General features: G+C 39.6%; 1 protein-coding gene across 7 annotated transcripts in view; it reads right to left on the reverse strand.

The window, feature by feature from the left end:
• SLC25A13 (solute carrier family 25 member 13) overlaps window positions 1-25,873 on the reverse strand; it is a 98,683-nt gene that overhangs the window by 36,813 nt on the left and 35,997 nt on the right. For all 7 annotated transcript variants that reach the window (XM_065051118.1, XM_065051122.1, XM_065051121.1 and 4 more), the window contains 7 exons: window positions 12,548-12,687; window positions 5,837-5,983; window positions 4,112-4,250; window positions 3,186-3,279; window positions 2,925-3,009; window positions 681-765; window positions 71-229 (listed from right to left, as the gene is read on the reverse strand). In XM_065051118.1, the coding sequence (XP_064907190.1) occupies window positions 71-229; window positions 681-765; window positions 2,925-3,009; window positions 3,186-3,279; window positions 4,112-4,250; window positions 5,837-5,983; window positions 12,548-12,687 (849 nt within the window). The remainder of the gene's footprint in view (window positions 1-70; window positions 230-680; window positions 766-2,924; window positions 3,010-3,185; window positions 3,280-4,111; window positions 4,251-5,836; window positions 5,984-12,547; window positions 12,688-25,873) is intronic.

The following is a 25,873-nucleotide window of genomic DNA, read 5'->3' on the forward strand; positions in this document are numbered from 1 at the left end:
TAAAAATCATGAGTTCCACTGAACTCTTATTAGGATCTTATCATTAGTATATACCACCTTCTACACTTACCTCTATAAAGCCCAAAGAAACCTTCGTAACGTAGCACTTTCTTGAAGCAATCAAAGCTGTTTTTATACATAAGTTCTCCCACAAAAGAGCCTGTAGAGCGCTGGTTTTGCATTCGAGTTTTTACCAAGTCAATTGGGTAGACTGCAGTGGCTCCAACAGCTGCAAATGAAAATCAAGCTATTAGGAAACATGTTTTTGCAGTGTTTGACTGCAACTTTCATCTTTCACACTTATATCTGAAATATCAGTTGTATCTTTTTTCTCCACAGGATATTCTGGATAGATTAAACTACCTCCCATAGTTTTAACCAAAAGCATTTCCTGGACCTATATCATTACTAATCTGATTCTTCTGAACTGGTTTGGTGACAAATCAGATAGCAACACCACCTGCAAACTCCAACGGCTCGTAAATTCCAAAACTCTCGTAGACCCAGATGACCTCTTCCCCTTCCACCTTAGTCATACCATCCCTTAGACACGGCTTCAAGGGAAAGACTGAGAAGCCTTCCACACTTCAGTGAAAGGCAGAAGGGGAAGAAGGACAGAAAAAAACAAGAAAAAACCCAAACGGGGAATACGAATATTCTTTTCCTCAGCCAAGACTAACCTCCAGCAACTGAACCAAGGGCAAACCTGTACGCTGATTCTGCAATCTGGATGAGAACAGGCCGAGACAAATCGCCTGGAGCTTTCTGTCGAGGCAGGATTTAAAACAAAAGGAAAAACAATAATCAGAACATCATATTTCACGAAATAACATCTCATGATCAGAGAGATAAAAGTATAAATATACCTAGAGAAAACCCTACAATACACTGAGGATTTTGGTTTCAATTATTGTTTCTTTTCCACTGATTTCTAAGTGCCATATAATGTAGCCTCTTCAGAGTGGAACAGCAAATAAAAGAAAGACTGATACTACAACAAAAATATACAACTCTAAAATCAATGATCCAAATGTGCATACGAAGGCACACACATTGCATCCTAAGTGATTAATTTTCTACAGCTAAAAGCAACTCCAGTTTGGAATTTCTTTCTACTGTCTCCAAACCCAGGTATACCTATTATTTCTCAGGCTATCAAAACAAGTATGCAAGCATTGTTCATACGTATTAGCTGAAGGAAAATAAGGTGTCATAAAGCACCGCCACAATTTCATTTTGCTCACAGTCTACAAGTGCTAGATCCAACCCCATGAAAAATAAACTTCAGAAGTGCTCTGGACTTAAAATTGCCAACTAGCAAAAGAATTATGAAAACAGACGTTCTGCAGGGGTGTTAGGTCTTCCATACTTGCTAACACTTTTTATAATCCTTTTTTTTTTAGCACACTACAAGTAAAGTGGCAAAATAAAAATATGGATATATTTCTTCTTGTTAATGTGTTCAGATGTTAGCTAATATTCAAATGTAGCTGGAGTTGGCCATAAAATAAATTGAAAGTATCAATGTAGCTGAAAACCTTTTCAGTCTCAGCACCAAGCATCTGACATTAAAAAGAACTGGATGGAAAAATGAAAAGGTAGGATACATATGCAGAAGAAATGGTAAGATTTAAGCAGGCTTGTATGTCCTACCCTCTTAAAATGGCATAAAGCACAAAAACAAAGATAGTAGCCCCAAAGCAAAAACTGAAGAAGCTGCTACTTTCACCATTGCATTTTTGGCTACATTTTACTGCCACCTATTGTAACTCACGTTATTTGATATTCAGTCCAGAGCAAATGCTTTTAACTCCTTTAGGAGTCTTCTAGGAATAGATGGTGAGCTTTTGGGAGCCAACTCGTTTGAATTCATGCCAGCACAGTCAACATTTAGTCACTGCTCAAACAAACAGAAAACCACCACCCTAGATACTGTCCTGGGGCGGCAGTGGGGGTGTTCACATGGCGGGGAAGGAGAAAGAGAAGCAAAGCAGACGCATGTGTACACACACACACACACAGGCCTGGCTTATGGCCTGGTAGTCCTAAAAATGTAGCCTGCATCAACCCATTGTGGTCAAACTGGCGTCTCCGCACAGACCCAGAGCAGGAAAAAAAACCCAACAAAAAGCCCTTAGACTCACAAGACACAAAGTTAAGACTGCCTTAAAATAGAGACAGAGAAAGAGAGAAACAGAGGGTTAGTTTTAAATCTATCTGCATAGAAACTTGTATAAATAAAAATGTAAGATATGCTAAAATAATATGAAATCAACAGGTTTGACATTTAAGGAACAATCCTATTTCTTTTTGTCTCAAACACAAAATAGTCAATTTTCTTTTATATCATTGAAAGTCAATTCCTTTAGTTTTTGGAAATGCAGAGAATAGTAATGCTTTTACTGAAACTGTGATGGTAGACTAAACATATTCTCTCCTATTTTGATATTCAGCAGAGCATAAGGCAAAGGAGAGAGAATACTCTGAAGCTGGGAACACGCATGTGTGTTCAGAACAAGAGCTGCCATTTAATAGGCTAGATGGTGAATTTACCATCCATGTTTGAAGCAGGAAGTCTTATTTCCTCATTAAAAAGAATAGAGAGCAACAGAATTACAAAACATAAACACCTTAATTAGGTATACAACTAATATTTACTGAATGGCTGGATGACACTCATATACATTTTATCTTTCCAAAGTAAATTACATTTAACCTGTCAAAATGCAGCCCAAGAGAAACGGGCACAGAGAAGAGATGGAAAGGACAAGACAAAGGTTAAAAATAAATTCTAAGAAGAAGGTACTCCTCATGGGTGTTACAGAACACAAAAGTAACCTAGTTGACAACACAAAATGAGGTTGGCTTTCTATCTATCTGGCACTGGAAACAGATAATAGCATCATACTGGCTTCTGTTCTTACCTGCCTCTGAGCCTCGGCCAGGTTGTAGGGCAACGTCCCCTCTTCCAGAGGAGCGATCCTCTCAATATCGGCTAACGTCATGCGCCTGAGGAAATTAATTCAGCTGAGCATTTGCTTAGAGATGGCTTTTCAGGTCACAAGCAGCTACCTGCACGTGACCACTGCACTACACTCTCCTGGTCCCCAACACCACCTCCCACTCCTTCCAAGAAGAAGAGAGTAGGAAAGGAAAGAGAGGAGGACGGATAATTCTCCACTTACCCACGGGGTTCATATAGATCTGCTAACTGAAATAAGATGTCAACTTCCATGGGTGTAACCTGACCAAATTTCTGAGCTGCCAGAACAAACTCCTCTGCAACAGAATAAAAATACAGAAAAGAAAAACTAATCAAACCAGAATAAATAATCCAGAGCACCCCAGAACTGCTTTGTATTTTAGTACTAAGTAGAAGATGCTGGTGGGGGAGGGAGAAGGACAATAAAAGTGACCCACCACAAAAGTGTTCCTGCCACTACATAAACATATGCTTTAAATGGTCTGTCCTTCATGCAAGTAAGCACAACTCTCTGGTTTTAAAGTTAAGCGCTATCAGCAGGATTTAGGATATTTGACATACGGTATCAATCAGTTGCAGGTCAGAGGGAAAAAATGAATTAGAAAGCAAATAGAAAAAAAACCCAGGAGTCAAGAGATGTGGAACTTTTCATGCATAGTCCCAGTAGGCCACGTTAATGAAACTCTGGCATTGCACGGGGAATTCTCTATAAAAGTGGTTAGATATAGTAGATAACATCTTGTTCCAAGCTTGTAGATCAGCTTACTGTGCTGCCAATACAAGTTTATGGAATTCTTCAACTACCCTTGAAGGTCACTTTAATAGGCTGCCAATTTGGCAGGAGCCCTAGGAAGTTTTTTAAACTTTGAAATATCTTTACATACTTTCCTCACCCTGCCCCCACCACCAGTTTACTAGGACTTTTTTCCTCATTGAAACAAAATGAAAAACCTGGAGGGTGGACTCCACCAGGAGTGTACAGAACTCAGCGGTATACCAGGGCTCGATAACGAGGGAGAATTTCTCCCCCTCCCATTGATTTAAAAGCATACAGATGAGCTCCTTCCCCCCCACCCACCCCAACCAAACGCCCAAGGAGACTTCCAGACTGCAAACATTTCTACCAACCCTTAGTGACTTCCACATCTTTTCTATTTCCAGCCAGAGTACTGTAGATCTTTCTAATGAGCTCCATGTTGTTAAGTAGAGAATTAAATCCATTAAAATAGGAAAAGCTGACCTGATGGGAAGTGGTACCTCCAGCAGCCTAGAGTAGAGACAGTAAAAGAAAAAAAGAGAAAGGAGACTGTTACAGGACTATGAAAATCTTGAAACAGAGGTTTTCAAATAACGTTATTTTACAAGAGCGACAGTAGCACAGGGTTGCTTTAAACACCAAAACAAAGCAAACCAAAAAAACCTCCAAAATAAAGAAATCTATGAAAGATTCTTATGTTACTGAAACTAATCATGACCAGAATGTAAAACTCTCCCCACCCTACAAACCTAAACAGATACATATGCAGGATTATAACAACATAACCAGTAGTAATTTACAAAGTTCAAGTTTCAGTACTGCTTCAGTTGGAAATGTTTCATAAGTTGGTTTATTTCTAGTAATGAGGAAATCTACTTCTGCATGTAAAGTATATTACTCTACAGAAAATTTCAACAAAATCAAAACATATTCTGAAAAGGTCAACTGAAACATTTACATTCACAGGCATTTCAAGTCATGGAAAACCAGCAGTAAGCTCTCAGGCTTATATAAGGCACTCAAACAAAATGGGAACAATAAGGTTTGAACAGTTATTCATTCTCAAATGAGAACTGAGCCTAAACCTTTATTTTAAAGTGGTGTTGAGTCTGCACACAGAAAAACTACCATATAAAATCCCTATTTAAAGTGTAAGATTGGTGATCAAGCAAATTTCTGAAAACAATGCACAAGCTTGCCAAAATTTAATTAACCTTGAGGAAGAATCAAAAATCTTATTGTATGTTTTATGAGAAAGTACATGACCCAGGAAAGCTGATAACAAGACTGGGGAAAGAATCAAGGAAGGAAGTATCAGATCTCATTGTCGGTCCCTAAATCTTCTGGCTATACATTTGCTGTATGCTTCTTCCAACATTCTGTCCAGAGTTTGCAGTTCTCATCACTTCACACATCTCCCTGGAATTCTCCCTTGAAAGTCAAAGCAGAACAGACTTCTTTAAACCTGGATACAACAGGACTCTGGATTACTTGGAAAGTGCTACTACAAGTTCCCAAGATTAGAAACTATAGTCAAGACTGAATGTATCTTTATTTTTTTTTCTTCAGTAACAATGCAGAACTGTAATATTTAATTTGGTTTATGCACTTTAAGCTGAAGAAAGTGTATACTCAAGTGTAACAACTGTTACTTAATATATAATGTCCTTGGGTGATGTTTCAGTTCATACACTGTCCCAGGTGTTTGGAAAATACACTCAGGAGCTTAGAAATGACATTACAAAGGAAGTACTTCGAGGATGTCTTCGTAAGTGGGATTCAATGGCATTTTGACGTATTTTACACAGTCTACTACGATGGAATGACTGGAAATAGTCAGGCAAACTCTACATTTGTAGGTCATGACTAAGGTCCATCTACCTGCTTTATTTTTTGCCTCAGGAGACCAAGAACATTGAGGATACATATTCTGCAATAAAGGTTAACCTTCATATGTGTAGATAATAACTGCTGAACTTAGAAATACTCATCCATAAGCCAGTCTACATGCTACATATAGTGGTCAAGGTACATCAAAAAGGAATCCCACATCTGTATCCCAAATTTTTTCCAGTTGGGACACCAGAATTACTCACAGCTACTAGACATTCTTCTACAAATGGAGTCAGCATGTGTGGCCGGATAGTGACCATAATGTCCCTGAAGTCCATAGCTGTGACTCTTCCAGCCTGAGCATTGTCCCTCTGCACAAAAGCTTGTTTCGCATGTTCTAACTGTATCTCCTGAAAACATATGGGGGAAAAAAAAAAATAAGAGTTAGGTTCAAAATCATCACCTTAATAATTAGATTTTATATAGCTCAGCCCTACAAAATATCTCATACTTAACAAAAAACCATTACATGTAATCTAATTTTAATTGGATATTGTATGCATAGCATTCAGCCTTTTCAATCAGTGGCATACATGGTATCTACCATCATTCAGCTCAATATCTAGGAAAACCATCATGATTTCTCTGCTGTCTGGACATCAGGTCATGCAATTCCTTTAACAGAAATGGAGGCATGTATCAACACACCAGCGCAGGTAATCTCCCACTCATGAACATTAAAATGTTCCATGATGTTTATTATCCAGTTTATTGCGTGCGTCACAGCAGGTCAGACTACTTTCTGTAGAAGTGTTTGCTAGTCCTTGAAAGAGGACAATGCAATCATCAGAGATTTCCATGTAGACACCCACTAATCTTTAAAGCATTCCCTCAAAAAGCATCCTCATTTAAAACATAGTTATTTGTCTACAAAAGACACCAGCAGTTTAATTTAGAAGTCTGTGTATTGTGACTGATTAGAGATCAGATCTCAATATTTCAGCAGTAGTAACAGGCAGAGATCAATCACAAGCATTATCTGATGCAACCAGCTGATAATCTCATTTTGTGATTCAAAGGTACCCCTGAGAGAAGAGGGGAGAAAAAAGCCATTTAGTCTCTCAAAAAGGTATGTTTTGCTACTGCGACCTTCACCCTTTCTTCCTAAATTACTGTTAGACTTTCTTATTATTTTTCATTTAAAAGGAACAACCCTGCACAGACAGTAACTTGATAATACATACGAACTTCTTGTTCAGTACTACACCTTTGTCAAAACCAGAAATACCTTTTGGTGATACAGTTAAGACTTCCCAATCTATATTTCTTTGCTGAATGGAGAAAAACAAATAATTGCCGTGTCACCCCTTTAAATGTCACGGCTTGTAAAAACATAACTGGAAATACAGTGCTTAGTCTGAATATATATTCAGAATCAGTTATTCAGAAAATGGAATCAAAGTATGTCAGCAATACTAAGCAAGTCTTGCAGTGGACCATGACACTACCTTATTGTTTCCATTATATCTGCAAATATATGCCTTAAAAGTCTTATTAAGCAAAGACTCAGGCTATTCAAGAATCACCCGCACAATGTGTTCACGGTGAATATGATCTCTGGTAAGTTTACATGGATCTCACAGCAGCATTCAAGGGAATGAAGTGAAGGATGAAAGGCAAATTCAGCCAGTGTAGGATGCGACCTGCCAGAGGTCACCAGCCCCAGCCTTCTGCTCATGCACGCTGCCATTCAAATCATGCTTATCTTTTCATTTCAGCCTCCTGACCTCTCCAGCTTTAGTCCTTATTTCTAATTAAAAGACTGTACCCTGACCTGCAAGGTATGATGAAACCTCCTAAATATATCAGGCAGAAGGATGAAAGGGGCTGGGGGAAGAGGACTGATCAATATTCCATGACTACGTTTCACTCACAGAACTATTCAGAAATTTCCGCTTTTGATGAGAAACGCTCATGGGGGTTATAATTTGAAGTGTTACAATTTCAGTTCTGTCACGTTTCTTTTACATTACAGCTCCCTATGTGGAGGTGTTACAATTCAGCAATAATATTCACTCTGGCTGGATGCTGCCATGTAAGTTCTTGCTTCACTCCAATTGTGACTATAATTTCAGCAGAAATTTGGAAGCAGGCAATTTTGGGAGGTTTATGGTGGGAGGAGCACAAGAACACAAAAAAACTTCACCAGCTTGAGGCACGCAGCTACTCGGGAAGCAAAGAGCTCTGAAGAGGAGTTCAGTATAATAACTCTTGTATTCCTAAATACTCACCACCTGGTAGGTGGAAACATCTGAACAAATGAAGAAAAATATTTGTTATTAAGTGGCAGCATCACTAAAGAAAAAATAAATTGAATTTAGCAGAAGGATTACATGGGAAACTGTGCACGTTGCTTTCTTCTCCTTCTTTCATTCAGTCTGCTTGAACAACTGAAGCTGCTGGCAGTGTTGTACTGGCAGAATCCAGCATGCAAATGCAGTAAAAAACCTGAACATCACTTGCAGAAGTCCGATCTGTCACCACCTGTGTACACCCATCGGTGAGTTTGACGGCCCGTATACCATCAGTGGGACCTTGGCTGACGATGATATCTCAGCCACAGATGCAAAGCGGGGCTCGAGTTCCAGAGAGACTCATTAAGCGAATGCTTCTTGTCATCACCCAGCTAACTGCAAAAAGGCTGTTAGTATTATGCCACAGTTGAGAGCAAGCAAAAACATCCCATGCACTCCATCCTAATGTGATTCCTTTCAATGTTCTTGGCACATGTGGAACCCACTAGAGAGAGGAGTTATCCCACTTGGTTACACACATGGTCAAGGACTCCATGCTGCCATTTGCCCATATTTTTGTTGGCTAGGAAAGGGCCACTTTGTTGTAGATAGACAGCAAGACGAAACTCTGAAAAGGATGATGTCAGTCTTCTAGAGTTCCCTGTTCACACCTCCTCCTCAGTTCAGAAATGAAATGGTTTAAGCATACTGCAAATAGATAAAGAAAGCTCATCCCACCTTCTCAGAAAGGTAAGGTCTTTTTAGGCTATGGTTATTTTGAGCTGTGCTGCGCATTTTCCAGTTGCAGAAAACAGCCCAGGGACCATCAGCCATGGAACATTCCCAAACCATGACCATGGCAGCAACACGGGATACAAGAACGTGCAGAGAATTACATGGCAACACAGTCTCAAAACTAAATTTCACCTATAAAGTCTGTCACAAAAAAAACCCACCAACAAACAGATGTCACTTCTCTAATCCATGTACATTGCATAACAATGTAATAAACTCCTTAAAATGTTTAACTCAAAAGAAAGGCTATGTATTCCCTCAGTCCTCAAGCCTGAAAGCTGAGACACCTCACAGCTTGACTACATTTCAAAATGAGGCTCAGCAGCTACTAGCAATTTATGAGGGAAATCTTTATGAGATGTTCATAAAATCGCCTATGCTGTGTATATGTGGCTAATATAAAAAAATGCCACCCTAAAAATACACTGAAAACCAATAAAGTTGTAGTGTTTAGAGATGCTATCTGACTTGCAATAATGTCTATTGTTTCACCTATTTCAGTCCAATACTGTTTACCTAGACAGATTAAGGTTTAAAGAATTACAATGCTCATTACTTTGCAATACAAATTACACATCCTAAAGAACCTTCTCTGACTAGACTGTCTGTAAACTTAGATATACTTAGAAAACAAGCTTCTCTCTTGATGCTGGAAGTCCAGAATTCTCCCAGGTAGCATAAGTCTTTGTGAAAACTTAATTTGCACATCACGGCAGGCATGCTGGCACCAGAATTTTCATGAAATTATTTCCTATCTGGGGATTTTACCTCAGCTTTCACTTACAGCTCATCAAAAGCTTCTTTACTTTCCACTTTGATAGAAATTTATGTTTGTGTTCCACTCCGACGAATCTACAAGTCATCAGGTACAGCACAATCCCTTCCACTGGAGTAGATCCTGGGGTTCAATTATAAAGAGTACTTCATCAACTAGTACGCTGGGTACAAATAAATTCCCAGACAACGTGGAAATAGATTTATCAGGCCCACATTTAAGCATATATTAAAATCTACCCTGCAGAATAGATTTTACATTCTGAGAAAGGGGCCAGTGTTGCTCTTCACGAAGCAGACTTGCCACTTAAGTGGTGATGGAACACAACCATATCCAAACAGACATAGATGTGACGAATATGTAGTGGAGACACAAAAGTTAATTTCAAGCTAGCAAAATGAGAAGTAGGGTAAAACAACACTCCTTGAGCTCTGGGTTGATGCAAATAGATTATTAACTGTATCAGAGCCAAGTAGTTCGGAGGCTATACTTTTGGGCATCTCTGTTACTTGAAACAAAAAAAGTGCTGGCAGGATATAAATATTCAGAATCCCATAAAAAATCTTCTTATTTAAAGCCAGAAGAAATCCCTCTTGTGCATGGATAAAATATATGGTTATTTCCCATGTACCTTCAGCTTTGCCAGAAGTGATGATTAGCCCAAATGCTGCGACAGATAATGAATATGTAACAACTTTATGTGGCATAACAGGACTCAACATGAATGAATTTGAGTCTAGCTGGATTATTTCAATAAAAGTTGCAAATTGCATTGTACTTACAAAGCAGTACCTGAAGCGCCTTACAGAACCATCTGGCCCATGTTAAGTGCAATGTGAAGAACATTCACACATGAGGAATGCAGAAAAGGTAATATAGTATCTACTGTGCTCTCCTGCTGTCTAAGGTCCAAAGTCAAGACATCAGACCAAGGAGACTGACTCATGCACAGGCAGAATGTCAGAAGGAAAGGCTGAGTACAAAGCGTTACAGAGCTTAAAGCAAGATCTCTATGTCTGTGAAGATTAACTCTTCAGTTTGTGCTGAGAGTCATTTCGGAGCCCAAAATTCGGTATCTATAGTGCACTGCTGCAATGCAAGAATCAGCAAGGAAACTTAAGTAGTTCTAAGATTTACAGTTCTAGAAAGTGGGTAAAACGATGTACCAAATTATTGTGACCGATCAAACATCCTAACAGACTGTACTGATAGCGGACGACTTCAGCAGAGTCTTAGGACAACTAATTTATTTCAAAGTACTTGCTGCCTTCACCAATGTTGAGAGCATCTTTATTAGCAGCCTCAGAACTTCTCCTGAAGGCATCTCACTTTTCTAGAGGACACCCAGAATCATCATCCTTATTCTCCATGTGTATACTCTTCCTCCTTCTTTCTGTGCTACACGGATCATCACCAAAAGGGCTGTTTGGCTCATGGGGACCACTGACTCTGCAGTAGCTACTCTAACTAGCTAACATTTCCTTTTGCAGTAGAGGCGGTTAAAAAATAAAATGAAGCAGGGACAAGACACATCAAACCCAAATACAATTCTCTGCAGAATATGATCCCAGCCAAGAAAAGTCTTTTTAGACAAGGAAAGAGGAACACCCTTCCACAGGATGACAAAGTCTAGTAGTTAGGATTCATCTCCAAAGTTAGAAAGCTCCTGCTTCTGCTCTTGCTTTTCCTAATTCAAAGAAAAAACACAAAATAAACAAAAGACACAAAGAAAGAACTCAAATGTTCCAAATGGCCAGCCATGAGGTTAGGAGCTCTTTTAGGCTTGTAGCTCTATCTCTCTGTTCCCCTCCCTGCTCTGTGCCTTTTATTTGGCAAAAAAGTGTAATTTTTTTTCATTCTGGGTTTTTCTTAGGTTTTCCTCCAAACAAACAGATGCCGGAGGCAAACATGACCAGTACTCTGTTAAGACTGTGATTTTGATCCACAAAAATCAGGATACATGAACACGGGAACATGCGGCCAAAGACCTTTTTTCCTAATCAAGTAACATATTTGCTTCTTTATCCAAAAGAGGTTCTAGTTCACTATTCTGTCACAAAACCGGTCTATGTCTCAGCTACTTAGGAGTTACAATAGTCAATACAAAACCTAAGGGAATGCGATTTAATCATATGATATCTGACGTCCTCTTCATACAAAGTTAATTAGGCTCTGTTCTACAAAGTCAATTTGAAACATTTGTCTCAATAGCATTATCTTAATTATTCCTCATCAAAATGATACCACCTCCTACTGTGAACTAACATACTTGTGTAAACAAGAAAAAAAGAAACCTTGCCGTCTTGAAGCAGGTTCCCATTTTAAAAATCTCTAGTGTAAATACTAATACAGGCATTAAGTATTCAGAAGGAATACAAATAAGAAATTCACGTGTTTTACCGCTTCAAGTATCACTTCTCCTGCTGAAGACTATTTTTAACAATACTGCTGAAATGTAGATAATCTGTTTATTTTTTTATTACCACAAGGTTTTGTTTTCTATAACAAAGTACCCTAAAGTGTGAATAGCCAAGAATTCCTTGCAAAAGAAAGACTGTATTTTATTCTCTATATACCACATTTCCCTGAAATACTCTTAATTCAAAAAAGGTCAAAAATAAAGAATTGTGTGGAAAGGGCTTTGCAGCAAAATAACACCTTTATTGGATCTCAGCACTGAATGAAATACAAATTTGGTAAACATGATGTTTACAGACAGTACTTCTTCTTAATACCAGTTGGGCAACTGGGTCCAAAATGTTCAATACTGTTATTTGCTATTCTTGAACTCATTTGATTTAAATATATAGGAGATTTTAAGACACTGAGGTCCAGGGTTTTGATTTCATGTCTCTGTCTACGCAATAGTGTATTAAAAAAAGGTAATCTTCCATCTTCTGCACAGAGATGCCAAAAACAAAAGAAAAAACAAGCAAAAAAACACAGCTAGTCTGAATCAGCAATTTTTCCACAAGCATATCCTATTTATCAACACATTATTAAAGTCCAGCACCCTAACTGTAAAAGTGTACACTCTGTCTCTCTTGCAAACACTTGGATACTTGCATTCTTCTTATTAATCTTGACAAACTGTATTGCATTAGACCCACCAGTAAAAACTGGGTGAACTCCGCATATGTTAGGTGCCTCTTTCTATCCTTTCCAAAATGCAGCTGTACGAACTCCGAATTCCAGTTAAAAGGAATGTGCTGATGAATTGTGGTCTGGCCAAAAACTTGCTTAGCATCCTCTGGGAAGAAAGAAAAATGTTCATTTAATAATAAAATAACAATAGATACAAGTACATATTAACACAAGTAAAACCAAATATGATATTTTCTAACAGGAAATCAGTACTGTTCATACAATTGAGTAACATACTATAAAGCAAATCTGATTTTTTTGTTGTTTACCAAAATCAAAATAAATGAAAAGTTTTGAACACCCTCACAAATACAATCTCTGAATAATCTCTTTATTTCTGAAGTTTTATACTCACAACATTTGATTAGAAGAGACTCAACTAGATATTTCAAGTTTCAAAGTCAAGTAAGAAAAGATTAAAATTAAAAGACAATTTATAAAAAGATAGCTAAACAATTTTCAACATAATCTTTTCAAGCTGCTAACAATGAAAGTTTCATGTCACTATAATTCAGGCTTTTGTATTATTCCCAGAGTTCTCCACATTCAAACAAATCAACTACAAAAAATACCAGTATTTCAAGATCTGCTCTTCTGTAGTTACCTTCCAGGAGCAGCGTTGGGCAGGGCAGGACAAGGGGGCCATGGTAGGCAGGGACACAAACTTATCACTATCTCTGGCACTAAGCAGACTTTAACCCTAGACCTCTGCTACAAGGAGGAGCGCAGTGTGACAAGTTTGTTTGATCACTCCTAAAGGCAAGCTTCATAGTTTAGTTCCGCTTAGTGGTCGTAACTGGGCAATGGTGTATTACAGGTCTGGCAGACTTTTTGGTAATACGTGGCATTTTTGGTGAAGAAACAACTATTTGAAACACACCAAGTTGTACAATCAGTAATAAGGATGACACATTGCTGGAACAGGACTGCACATATTTTAACTAATGGGAACAGCAACAAGATCTGAGGAAGTACTTGTCTCACACGACAGCGCCCACTTCAGTGTGACAGTCTGTCTCAGCCGAAAATATAGGGCAAAGACACCTTCTGAAGACAAGCTCAAGGCCAGAGGTTCCCAGCTGCTATATACCTTCCTAATTGCTGTATGACTTGTCCAGCAACGCCAGCCAAGAGCCAGTTCTTGTCTCCTGCTGGTTCCTGCAGGCACCCAGAGCTGGTTCCCAGGAGACATTCCCCACCCCCAGGCAGGGCCAGGAGCTGGTCTCCTGCTCCCTTCACCTTTGTGAAAAGAAAGACCAGGAGCCCAAACCCAGAGCTCCTGTCTGTCTACCAGCAGCAGAGCTGGAAGCCAGTTCCCAAGCGTGGCTGATGCCTGGGGGCAGGGAAATCAGCCCAGCTTTGTGCCTGCCTGTGTGCAGAACAAGATGGGAGCCACCTGGCTGGAGCCAGGCTCTGCCTGTGGGGCAGGGCCAGGAGCCGCCTTCCAGCTCGCCCCAGTGCCACAAGAAACGGTGGGAGCCGACTCCTTGGAGCCATGAAGTCCCATCTCCTGAGCAGGTTGGGTTCTGGCTTCTGGTTCAGGCCATGCCAGCAAGGCACGGCAGCTCTGCTGGCCTGGGAATACCCAGCCAGGGTGAAATTCCCACTTTCAGGCAAGGAAGCAGGAAAAGAGAGCAGGGTGGGATGGCTGAGAGCCAGGAAGATGTCAGGAAGTGCCAGAGTGAATGAAGGATAAAGAAATAGGAAAAAATGGTCCCAAGGGGGTGAAAGGGACAGGTGTCCTGCCACACAGACCCAAAAGCTGATGTTACCCACAAGGACGGCTTGTTCTAAAGCATGGGGGCTGTTCACATTCTGAGATTCATGGGGAGAGCACAGATAATACAGTGAACCTCCTCCCACCCCTCAACACAGTCAGTAGCTTCATCTTTAAAAACACAGCACCCACTGATCCAAGCGAATCAGTGGTGAAAGAAAAAGTTGGATTTAACTTACAAACAGAAAGACTGACCCCAGTTAACCTCAAATTCTTAAAATTCAGAACTTCAAGCCCTAACATCCCATGAGAATTTTCTTCAAGCAATGTCAGACAGTGGCCCCATGACAGCATTGTTCATTCATGCCTTCAAGCTCCATCACAGCCAGCTTAGATGTTGTTCGCCAGCATTATCCAGGAGTAAAATTCTACTCTCAGAGCAACAGGAAGGAAAGTCAGTCAGTTCAGGGTGAGGTCCTGTCCCTCTGTTCAATGTCTTTTACTTAGGATGCTTCCTACTGACACAGCTTGAGGCACATTGCCACATGTCATTGAAGATCACCTCTCTAAAGCTCCTGCTTTCTGCCAGACTTCCTTCCCCACCCTCTGAGAAGGGAACCAGCATGAACAAGACAGACTACATTGTCCACAAACAAGAGGAAAATAAGGTTTCTTCTCCCTGGTAGTAACCACTCTGCTTTTCTGGAGGAATTAAGATATCCCCAGAATAGCTCTGGTACCTGTCTCTTGCACAGAAATCAGATGCTCATCCTCTTCCTCCTTCTCTCCCATCCCACCTCCTGGACTTTCCCAGGGCAAGACCCTGATATTATTTGGATGAAATGAGGAACAAGTCACTGTTTACCAAAAGCTATTTTTGGTTGGACTCCAGATTTGCCTTTCTCAGAGAAAAAATGTGCTTTCTCACTGGATGCAAGATAAGAGATGGGAAAATCTTAGCTAGTATAAAAGCAGACTCAAATTCCTTTTGAGGGGGCCAGGGTCCTCATGATCTTTTCTTCAACTTGTTAACATGAAAGTTACAAAGTGTCCTCTGATTATGCCACAGCAATTTTATTTTAATTAGTTATCACACATTAGCTATCTTGACAGAACAATGCATCAGCTATCTTGAGGGAACAATGCATCTTGCTCCCCCAACTCTGTGCCTTGTAAACCCTCTTTAGTTGTTGCCCAAAAGAAAAATTCCAGCTCAAGAAAATTAAACATCAGCAAGCAAAAAGAATGGTAATTTCAGACTAAATACAATGCTTAATTATTGGCATTACAAATGCAAAAGGAACTCACAGCAATGGAACTTAAAACAAGTCAGCTAAGAATATAATAAAGTATATATCCAGGGCATTTGCATTGCCTTTTCTATTTTAGAGATTAAAGGCTACACACGTGCCTCAAGAGTTCATAGAAGTATGGAACAGCCCAAGCAGGAGATGTACACTTAATTTTTGCTATGACTTGGAAAATACGGACTATCACATTAGTGTAGGTATTTAGTACAATAACAAGAGAATTCCCTACACTACTTGATCTTTTCAAAATCATACTGTATATTGATGTCAATATGTCTTAGCAACTAATACCAGATGCTTTTCTGAGCGAGTACAGGCTGGATTACAGCATGTGGGTAGCTGGATGGGAGATTGCTCGCTGTGCTTCTGCTAACTCCTCCATGGCACCAGACATGGTATCCCATCTGCCTTCTCACACATACCCTGTACTTGCCTTTCACAACTATTTGTGGTTCACAAACTCCTATATACACTCAGTGGACAGAGTTTTTCCTCTTTTCTTGCTAGTTTCATCACCCATACTGCTACAACAATGTCACTGACTCAAGTCTTGGCTGTAGTCAGATTGCCCAAGTCAGACATTAAAGACCTTTCGTGCTCCATGAAAAATTCTGAGTGTTATTAGCCTGTGATTTAACCATCAACATGTATCCAATTACATACTAGAACTCACTTCAAGTTATTGTTCAGTCCTAACAGTATTATCTCCTAATCATCTAAGTCCAGTATTAAACCAAAAAAAATGGACAATTTAAAAACATGGTTTCACCTTAAACCTGCAGGTGAAGTTCCATGGCTATCCCCAAGTTGCTGAACTAAACACAGTGAAGAGCAGCAATGTCCTTCAGTAGCCTGGAGATATTTTGTTTGTTTTGATCTTTTTATTTAAAGGAACCTGTTTCACAGAGTCACAGAATAATTTGTGATGGAAATGACAATTGGGTGTCATCTGGTACAATCACCTGTCAAAGCAGGTCCAACCAGCTCAGGTTGCTCAGGTCCATGTCCAGTTGGAGTTTGAGTATCTCTAATGATGCAGATTTCACAACCTCTCTGGGCAACTGTGATTTGATCCTAAACCAATATTTAATCAAAATACCTGATAAACTGAAGCTTTTGAATCCCTATTAAAACACTGTTTATTTGTTTTAGTTTTAAAACGTCAAAATGTCAATGTTCCACCCTCTGGAGCTGTAAGAGCACAAGATCTAAAACCAGCAAAAGACAGAACCATTTCTGTGTTTGTTTTGTTTGAACCAGAGCAGTTGGAAAGCAAAATGAACAACAGGTTAAAGGAGAAGATTTTAAACATTCATTTTTAGAAATCCATGCTGTCATCTGTGTCAATCTTTAAAAAAATTAAACTTTGAAATTCGATTTTGAAACGAATTGCAAAGTCCTATTATAAATGCTTTTCCTCATGCTGTTTCTAATGAAAGAATACAATAGATACCTCACCATTTGTTTCTGATCACTGTACAAAAAAGATATTCTATTTTCCCTCCAGGTGAACTGCCTGTTGGTGTATAACAGGGTTTTTTTGTCCTTGGAGTCCTGGGGACCTTCTTCTCCAGTCTATGTCTATATTTAAATGCTTACTGTACAAACAAGTATGCTGCATTCACATTTCCATACTGTGATTAAAAATTATGACTAGAAATAAGGAGGGGTTTGGAATAATCACATACCCTCATGACAAAATAAAGACCACTGGATTCCCCAAGTGAAAATTGTCTATTTGGATATTTGTAATTTTAAAAGGAGCAAACTGAAAGTCATTATCCAACTATATTTTACATTTCAGAAAATAACTCAGAAATCCTCTACTCATTAATCAAGTTTATTGGGAAAACTAGTTGCCTATGACATCTTGCCACTTGACAGAACAAGCTACCAAAATCTTTACAAGCTACAGCACATAAATAGCTGACGTATTAAATCTGAAATTCTTTCAAACTATTTATTTGCACAACTACCTAAATGTTTCGCGCAACATCATCATTCAGTCCAATGAAGCAATGACAATCTCAATGCACACCTAGAAAAAATTTCACAATGGGTATAGAAAATCTAGATGGTATAGAAAATCTGTACCAAAACCTTGGGCTGTGATAAAAAAATGAGATTTACCCTGATGACAATGGCAATAGCAACTTCTGTAAAGAACACAGGCTAGCTTCTGCAAAGACGCAAACAAAAGACAAATTTGAAAAGACATGAACTATCATAAGTTAACAAGAGTTCCACATGCACCAGCAACCTTTTTAAACCCTTCTGGCAGTAACTGCTGCTATCTTCATCATACTTAAGGCCCTGAAGAGGAACATAATGAGCATTATAGCTACAACTTGGATTAAACGAAGCAAAATTAATGCTAAGAGTGTGGAATAGCTATTTTAGTATAAAGAGATAAGGTCTTTTAAGCCTGAATACGCAAATCCCTGTCATTTGGCTCAGACAAAAGGTGATACCTTTATAAAATCACGTTTTGTTAATGGTTAAGCACTTCTGTTCATGCTTTTGGAAACAGTGTCCTTCAAATGGCTGTAATTAAAAAGTGCATTTTTTCAAAGCCATTTTAAATAAATCCTACACAGAAGAAAAGGCAAAGAAGGAATTCCAATTGGTCAAATTAAATTATCGGTAAGAGTAGCTGTTTCACTACTGTGACTAGGAAACCCCAGCACCTTGCGAACGTGCAAGGAAGACCTGACCTAGAGCTCAGCGGAGATGAGAGTAGGATGATTTCCACAAGCTTTGTGATGGGCCCTCACTGACAATTTGAAACAACTCTACATTTTTCCATAATCTTCATGACTCTGAGTGCATCACAGGTTCTGCAACCTCTTCCCCCACCCCACCCATGAGCATGTGGATTGGGGTCCACGCAAAGAGCTACAGGAGAAAGAGCTGGGAGAAGCCTCATCTCAGGTCCTTGCTCCTCCTTGTCTGAGTCACCCTGCAGGGTTTGGTGACTCTGACCCCTTGGCTTGGCTTCCCAGCCTGACTTTGGATCTGTCTCATCCCTGTGGACTTGCCTGGCATTCACTGGACTCTCAGCTGACTCTGGTCACTGTCACCAGATCTGCTCTGCTGTCCTTGCTTGGGCAGTGTGGGACTGCAGCCCTTGTTGGGTGGACTCTGCCCAAGCCCCTGGCCCCCAGCACCCCCACTCAGCTGCAGGCTCACCTGCCTGGCAAGGCCACTGGCCCGTGCTGCTCCTGGCCACAGGAAAAGCACAAAGAACTTGTGCAGAAGCACATGTGTACAAATATGTGCATATATACATGACAAAAATACCCAAGAAATAAAATCTTGTTTTACTGGAATTGTTCAGGTTTATCCAAGGTTTGAGTTGGTGCTTTTCTGTCTGAGATTTTGTTTTGTTTTGTTGTTTTTTTTATTTACTGTTGTGAACTTCAGATACACAGCTGGCTACAGTTTATTTCCATCCTTTTATGGTCTGGCATTAGGACTGTTCTATAATGGTGATTTTTGTCCACATCACATCTCCTCAAGGTAGTACAACAGCATGGCTTGGTTGTCCACTTATTCCCATTCACCCAGAAGAGGTACAACACTCTGGCAGTACAAGCACTACAATTGCCTTCTTGATCTCCTTGCTGCTTCGTCAAGAAAATGTGTTGAAATACTTGTCATGCTGTAAATTAAATAACGCATTGGAATAGCTTGATTACCAAGGACTGCAAAGGAAAGGTACTCATCCCTTCAACTCCCCTCAGCAAAGCAAGAAGAGCAGAAAGGGCTGTCACAACCACCTTCTTGCACAGGTTAGAAGCCCTGAAATACCACATTTAGGCTGCATTTTCACTACTGCTTAATTCCTTGCAAAACATGGACCACAACCTATTCTGCATTGTGAATAAAAAAAATAGGTTCTTTCCTTCTTAAAATATTACCAGGAAGGTGTCTGGGAGAACACAAAACTGAAGATGGCACAGCAGAAACGGCACATGTCATTTGAAGATAATGGGATTGTATTACATGACTCAAGAAGGGGGGGTGACTTGAAAAAAGACAGCAGCTCAGGTCAGTGCAATTTATCTGCACTCTATTATGTGGTAGCACTACTGTTGTAAAACAGATTAATGCAAAAGACTGCAAAACCGTTCATTTGTGCACCCAATCCATCTAGATTTTCACCTGCGGCTGAACATATACACTTGCATATAAATACCTAAAAAAAAAACCCTGAATTCACTTCTTTTGATATTTTTGCGTGCATGTGCATATGTAAGTGGTAGCTTATTTTTTTTAATAGGACAAGTTACTCCAAATTCAGAGAAAATGCCTAAAGACTAAATTCAAATAATAAAAATGGGAATTTCAACCAATTTAGCTATGTTGAGCTAGCCCAGCTGTGGACTAGTGCTAATTGTAATGGACAATCGGGTTTCTGCTGCTTGTGTGCAACCAAAGCTGTCGTATGAAATTCAATGCCCCCATTTCCACGTGGGTAACGGAAATCATCATCTGGACTAATTTCTCTTATCCCTATCACGGAGATGTTAAAAATACAGGACTTCCAGGATCCAGGCTGACTCAACACCTTTCTTTACACTGACAGGGACTGACTTCGCTGTAGTTGTCCAGGAATACAGATTTACTTCCGAATTCACATAATAGTTCCCTGCAGCAGTTTAATATACCAACCAAAGTGATAAAAGCAAACTCTTGGCTCGAAGAAATGATCCTAAACTTTACACTTTACTCTCCAATACAGACTTGGGAGCTCTACTTCTTTAACAGCTATTTTGCTCAGATAGATGGTATAAAAAAAAATATCACTTTCTTGCAAAGCATTAACATACATTTTCCCCCACTTAAATACTTCAATTTCAAATGCACCACAAAATGTACTCCCACAACAGTACTGTATTAGTATAAAACTATTTTAGTTCAATTAAAATGTCTAACTATCTACCCCCAAACCTACCTAAACTGTAATTTTCACTTTGAGCACTTCCAATATGTTCTCAGTTTTGTTTTCTTTTATCAGCTTATCAAATCAGGTCCCGCATTCCAAATGTTGGAAAAAATAGTCATTAACTGCTAGGTAACAGCAGATTTTCCAATTTAGAAAACTAAATTATACACACTCCAAGAGTATGTGTATTTTTCTATCTGAAATTTCATATTAAAATTTGTAATAACAAAACACCTTCCTAGCTATTAGGTTCTGCTGAAGGTTTTACCTTCTAATCTGTAGTGCCAGGACAACCTGAAAATGGGATGGAGAAAAAAATAAAATAAAAATCAAGCTTAAAGTGGTATACTGCTGCTGCCACAGTTTAAATATATTCTGGTGTGGAAGCTTCTGGTTTGTCCTCAAATGCCACCTAGTAATCATGTTGGGCTTTTTTTTTCCAACAGGATATGCAGCTGTATGGAAGATGGCTGACCCTCAGCTTACTGTTAACCAAAGGGTGACCTCATCTAGTTGAAATTTACCCTCAAATTGGCTTTCTCCCACCTTTTCCACACCTATTTTTTTCTTTTTAAGTAGCATGAAGTAGCAGCAGAAAGCACAATATTTTAGCCACAAGAGCATGTAGCATTCTTGAATTATCCCACCAACTAGAGGAGCTCTCTGTTACCTCTGTCTTTTAGAATTGAAGCCATGATAGTCAATCGTGCTAATCTACAGTTAGCCTTTCATAAAATGTGCATTTTTGACCCACTGAACTGGAACAGCTTCTGAACAGTTCTTCTGATCTCTGACAAGATACCATACAACACATGCATGCCAATCTGATATTGGTATGTACAGAATCACAGAATCGACTGGGTTGGAAAAGACCTCAGAGATCATCGAGTCCAACCCTTGGTCCAACTCTAGTCCGTTTACTAGATCATGGCACTAAGTGCCATGTCCAATCTCAGTTTAAAAACCTCCAGGGACGGCGAGTCCACCACCTCCCTGGGCAGGTCGTTCCAATGCCTGACCACTCTCTCTGTAAAGAATTTCTTTCTAATATCCAGCCTAAATTTCCCCTGGTAGAGTTTAAGCCCATGCCCCCTTGTCCTGTTGCTAACTGCCTGGGAGAAGAGACCAATCCCCACCTGGCACCTACATTCAGTTGTTTGGAAAACACTGCTCATAGAAATAATTTTTAAAGTTCCAAAAATCAGGGTGGTTCTTTTTGTAGTACAAATCTATCCATTGAAGAAGTATAATAAGCTCCAGGTAAATAAAAAATGGATGCCTTCGCGATGGTTTTTCACTTCCAGGTAACGTACCAACATCTGGAGTACATCAGTGGAAAGCAAAACCTTATGATATTTGCTGGGCTGCCCTCATAAAATGAATTGGTTGACTGGCACAACTCGAGGCAGAAAAGAGCCTGTGCTGCACCAGCATCAAGGGAGGACAGCACCCTTGGAGGCAGGCACAGCAGGACAGAGAAGCGGGAGACTGGATTCTCCCTCCAACAGCAGCTGCTTCCCTTCAGGTGGGAACCACCTCCCCTTTGCAAATGGAAGAAGCAACAAAGGCCATATGGCACCTATTGTACCCAGAGGTGAGATTCAGATCAGTGCTGCCAACCAAATGTCTTTCAGATGCACTAAGTAGACTTTTGAGAGCAAACCACAAAGGCCAGTACGAATCATAACAAAAAGTTCAGCATGCATTCTCTTTCAGGAGAGAGCTCTAGCTACTCAACAGAATTCCTTCGGTTATAATTTCACTGCCCTATCCAAACTTTTCAATAAGGACAGTGCAGTCTTCCAGATTATGTTTTCGTTAATAAAAACATTATTGCAAGAACATGTTTATGCTCTCATGATTTTTCCCACTCAAAAATTTTATAGTAAGTTTCACCCCTCTGCCGAAAATGTTCTCTTTTAAATCTTTTTACCTCCCTCCTGCTCTAGTTGTTTGTGCTCTTGTCACTGCTAAAAATTATTAATTCCTCATGACATATCCATACACTGTCCAGTTCAGGTTGGCCGTGATTTTTAACCGAGGTGCCCGAGCACATCTGGTACCTCTGCTAAACATTGCAAATGCCCCCAAAAGCAGGGTCTTTCCAGAAGTACCATCACTTTCAGCAGCTAAGACTCTGGATCTAAGCTTGTCTGCTTTTGTCCTCCTTAGATGTCAGGGGAAACAACATGAAATTATACACAGAATATTACATAACAGGCTTACAGAAAAGGTTTTGAAAATTTTTCCAAGATGCAATCCCTTAAAAATATTTCTACTTCTTGTGTAGGTATTCGTAATTTCAGTTTACTGGCAACAGCCTTACATTTATTTATTACCTTTCCTGACCTCCTTAGAAGTGAGCAACAAACTGCCAGAGCCCAAAGATCACAGATTTAGAAAGTACTAGGCCCCATAAAAAACAAATTTACCCCTTTTGCCCTGAATAATAATAATAATAATAATAATAATAATAATAATAATAATATCATCATCATCACCAAAAGGTCACTTTTACCAAGGTAAACAGCATAACCTAGCTAACTAAAATAAAACACCACATTTATTTTTCCATATAAAATAGTCAGGGCTTGGTGACATGACATGCATGGAGAGGCTGATGGTATGGGGTTTTCTCAGCCTGGAGAAGGGCAGGCTGAAGGAGGACCTCACTGCTGCCTGCAGCTACTCAATGGGAGGGTGAAAGGAAGATGGAGATGCAGAGTGGAAGGACAGGAGGCAACAGATGTAAGCTGGAACATGTGCAATTCCAGGTAGGCATCAGAAAATTACTGTTCGCTAGAACAGTGCTTGAACATTGGTAGATGCTTGCTTATAAGGGAAACGGAGTTTCCGTCCTCAGACATATTTAAAACCTTGAATGGATGTTGCCCCCAAAGCAACCTGGTCTTGATGGCCCAGGTCTTGAACCAGATGGCTGCCATAGTCCCTTCCAACCTGAACTGTTCAATGATTCTATGATCATTCCTTGGGTATAGGTAATGAACAAGAGATATGCTCAGACTACAGCCTGATGTTTGTCAGTAGGTACCTCCGATTAAAAAAATAAAACAACAAACCAAACCAACTAAACAAACAACAACAAAAAAAGACAAAACCAACAAATATCAATTCTGGATGACTTAGAAAACTCAGTTGTATTTTCTAAATGAAATGAAATGCAACTGTGTAAAAGGATGGAGCTTCTTGTAATATTTAAAATGACAGATTTACTTTGTGACTCAACAGGCTTTGTTTTACTTAAGATGCCTTCATGAAAGTCTGCCTGGCTACATAGTATCTTAGTTAAAAGAAAAAACAAAACAAGAAAAACTTGCCAAGTTGACATATGTCTAGAAATTAAAATCTCTGAAAATAGTATCAAGATGACTTCAAAAATGGTTTTGAAGAAAATAAACATACTAACAAGTCTGCCTTACATCCTCTTTTAATTAAAACTGACCATTATTTGTGCAAAATCCAGTACAAACAACAAAAAATATCAGAGACCAAACAAATTTTGCATTTGTAATGTTGCTGCTGGATTATCATATCTAGGCAACTGTCATTTATAAGCCAACAAATGTTTCACTGTGTAGGTGTAAGCTAACACCTCACTAGCTTCAAATGGTTTCTAACCAATTTAAACCAACAACGGAAATTTCACCAAGAAATACTGAATATTGCAACTTATCAGGTGATAAGCTTACAGCCTCAGCAATTTATTCTGGTAGCTCAGATTTAGCTTTTCCTTGCTGGGGTAGTTAGTAGGTTGAGAGAGGTTCTCCTTCCCCTCTACTCTGGTGAGACCACATCTGGAATATTGTGTCCAGTTCTGGGCCCCCCAGTCCCAGAAAGACAGGGAACTGCTGGAGAGAATCCAGCGCAGGGCAATAAAGATGATTAAGGGAGTGGAGCATCTCCCTTATGAGGAAAGGCTGAGGGAGCTGGGGCTCTTTAGCTTGGAGGAGACAGAGGGGTGACCTCATTAATGTTTATAAATATGTAAAGGGTGAGTGTCACGAGGATGGAGCCAGACTCTTCTCGGTGACAACCAATGACAGGACAAGGGGTAATGGGTTCAAACTGGAACACAGGAGGTTCCACTTACATTTGAGAAGAAACTTCTTCTCAGTGAGGGTGACAGAACACTGGAACAGGCTGCCCAGGGGGGTTGTGGAGTCTCCTACTCTGGAGACATTCAGAACCCACCTGGACACATTCCTGTGTAACCTCATCTAGGTGTTCCTGCTCCGGCAGGGGGATTGGACTAGATGATCTTTCGAGGTCCCCTCCAATCCCTAACATTCTGTGATTCCGTGAGTGCACCATGCTAGGCATTGCTACGCTAGGTGTTGTGCAAGAAAAAAAAAAACAAACAGAATTGCAGATCCTGTAAGAAGAGCCAAGTTATATCAAGCAATTACAGGGCAAAGCATAAAATAAATAAGCCTCTGTAACAAAAGCAAGAGTTAGCTCACCCAGTCTGAACCTAATCCTTTGGTCAGGAGAGCCATTGTGAGACTCCTGTGATAATTCTTTGCATATTGAAAAAGTATCAGAGCGTTATAAGGAAAACTCTGAAGCTCATCACAATAGCTGTATAGCTATCTAAACCTCTGTTAAGAGCTATGTGCTTTTAGAAAGTTTACAAACAGGTATTCATGCAACCCAAGTATCAGATAAGCAAACAGGAGTGCTTAGCAAGATGTATCCTTAATTAACGTGTTTATCTAAGAACTGTACTGCTATAATTAATAACAGAAGCAGAGCCCCACAATAGCTGCTGTCTACATGTAAATAAAGTTTTGCTTTGAGACAAAAGCAGAATACGGTGCTAGATTCTGCACCTGTTATACTAAACAAGCAACAATTTTGCATTTGGATTTCCCAATCCCTTCACCCCTTCACATTTTTGCTGGGTTTGGGGGGTTTTGGCTTGCTGCTTCTTTTTTTTTTTAATTAAAAGACTGCCTTGTTTTACAGCATACTCGTATTTCTAAGAGCAGCACAGCATCCATTTTGAAACCCCTTCAGGTTGAATTACAGGACCTTAAAAAAAACAAAACCAAAACAAACAAACGAAAAAAACCAAATAAACCACACTATATCACAACTACATTTCATTAAGTACGAGAGCAAGAATTTCTGTCTGGTGGGAAATTCTACTTTAAAACAAATCAGAACGAAAATCTTCAAAGCCAGGTTCAGCGCTGGTTGGCAGCGCAGACTGAGGCAATCACCTCTCTTTTTGTCCCTCTCCTTTCTCTGTGAGCAAAACCAAAACGGACAACACTTACTTTACCTTTCACTAGGG

Source organism: Columba livia, chromosome 2 (assembly GCF_036013475.1).
Source record: "Columba livia isolate bColLiv1 breed racing homer chromosome 2, bColLiv1.pat.W.v2, whole genome shotgun sequence".
NCBI lineage: Eukaryota > Metazoa > Chordata > Aves > Columbiformes > Columbidae > Columba > Columba livia.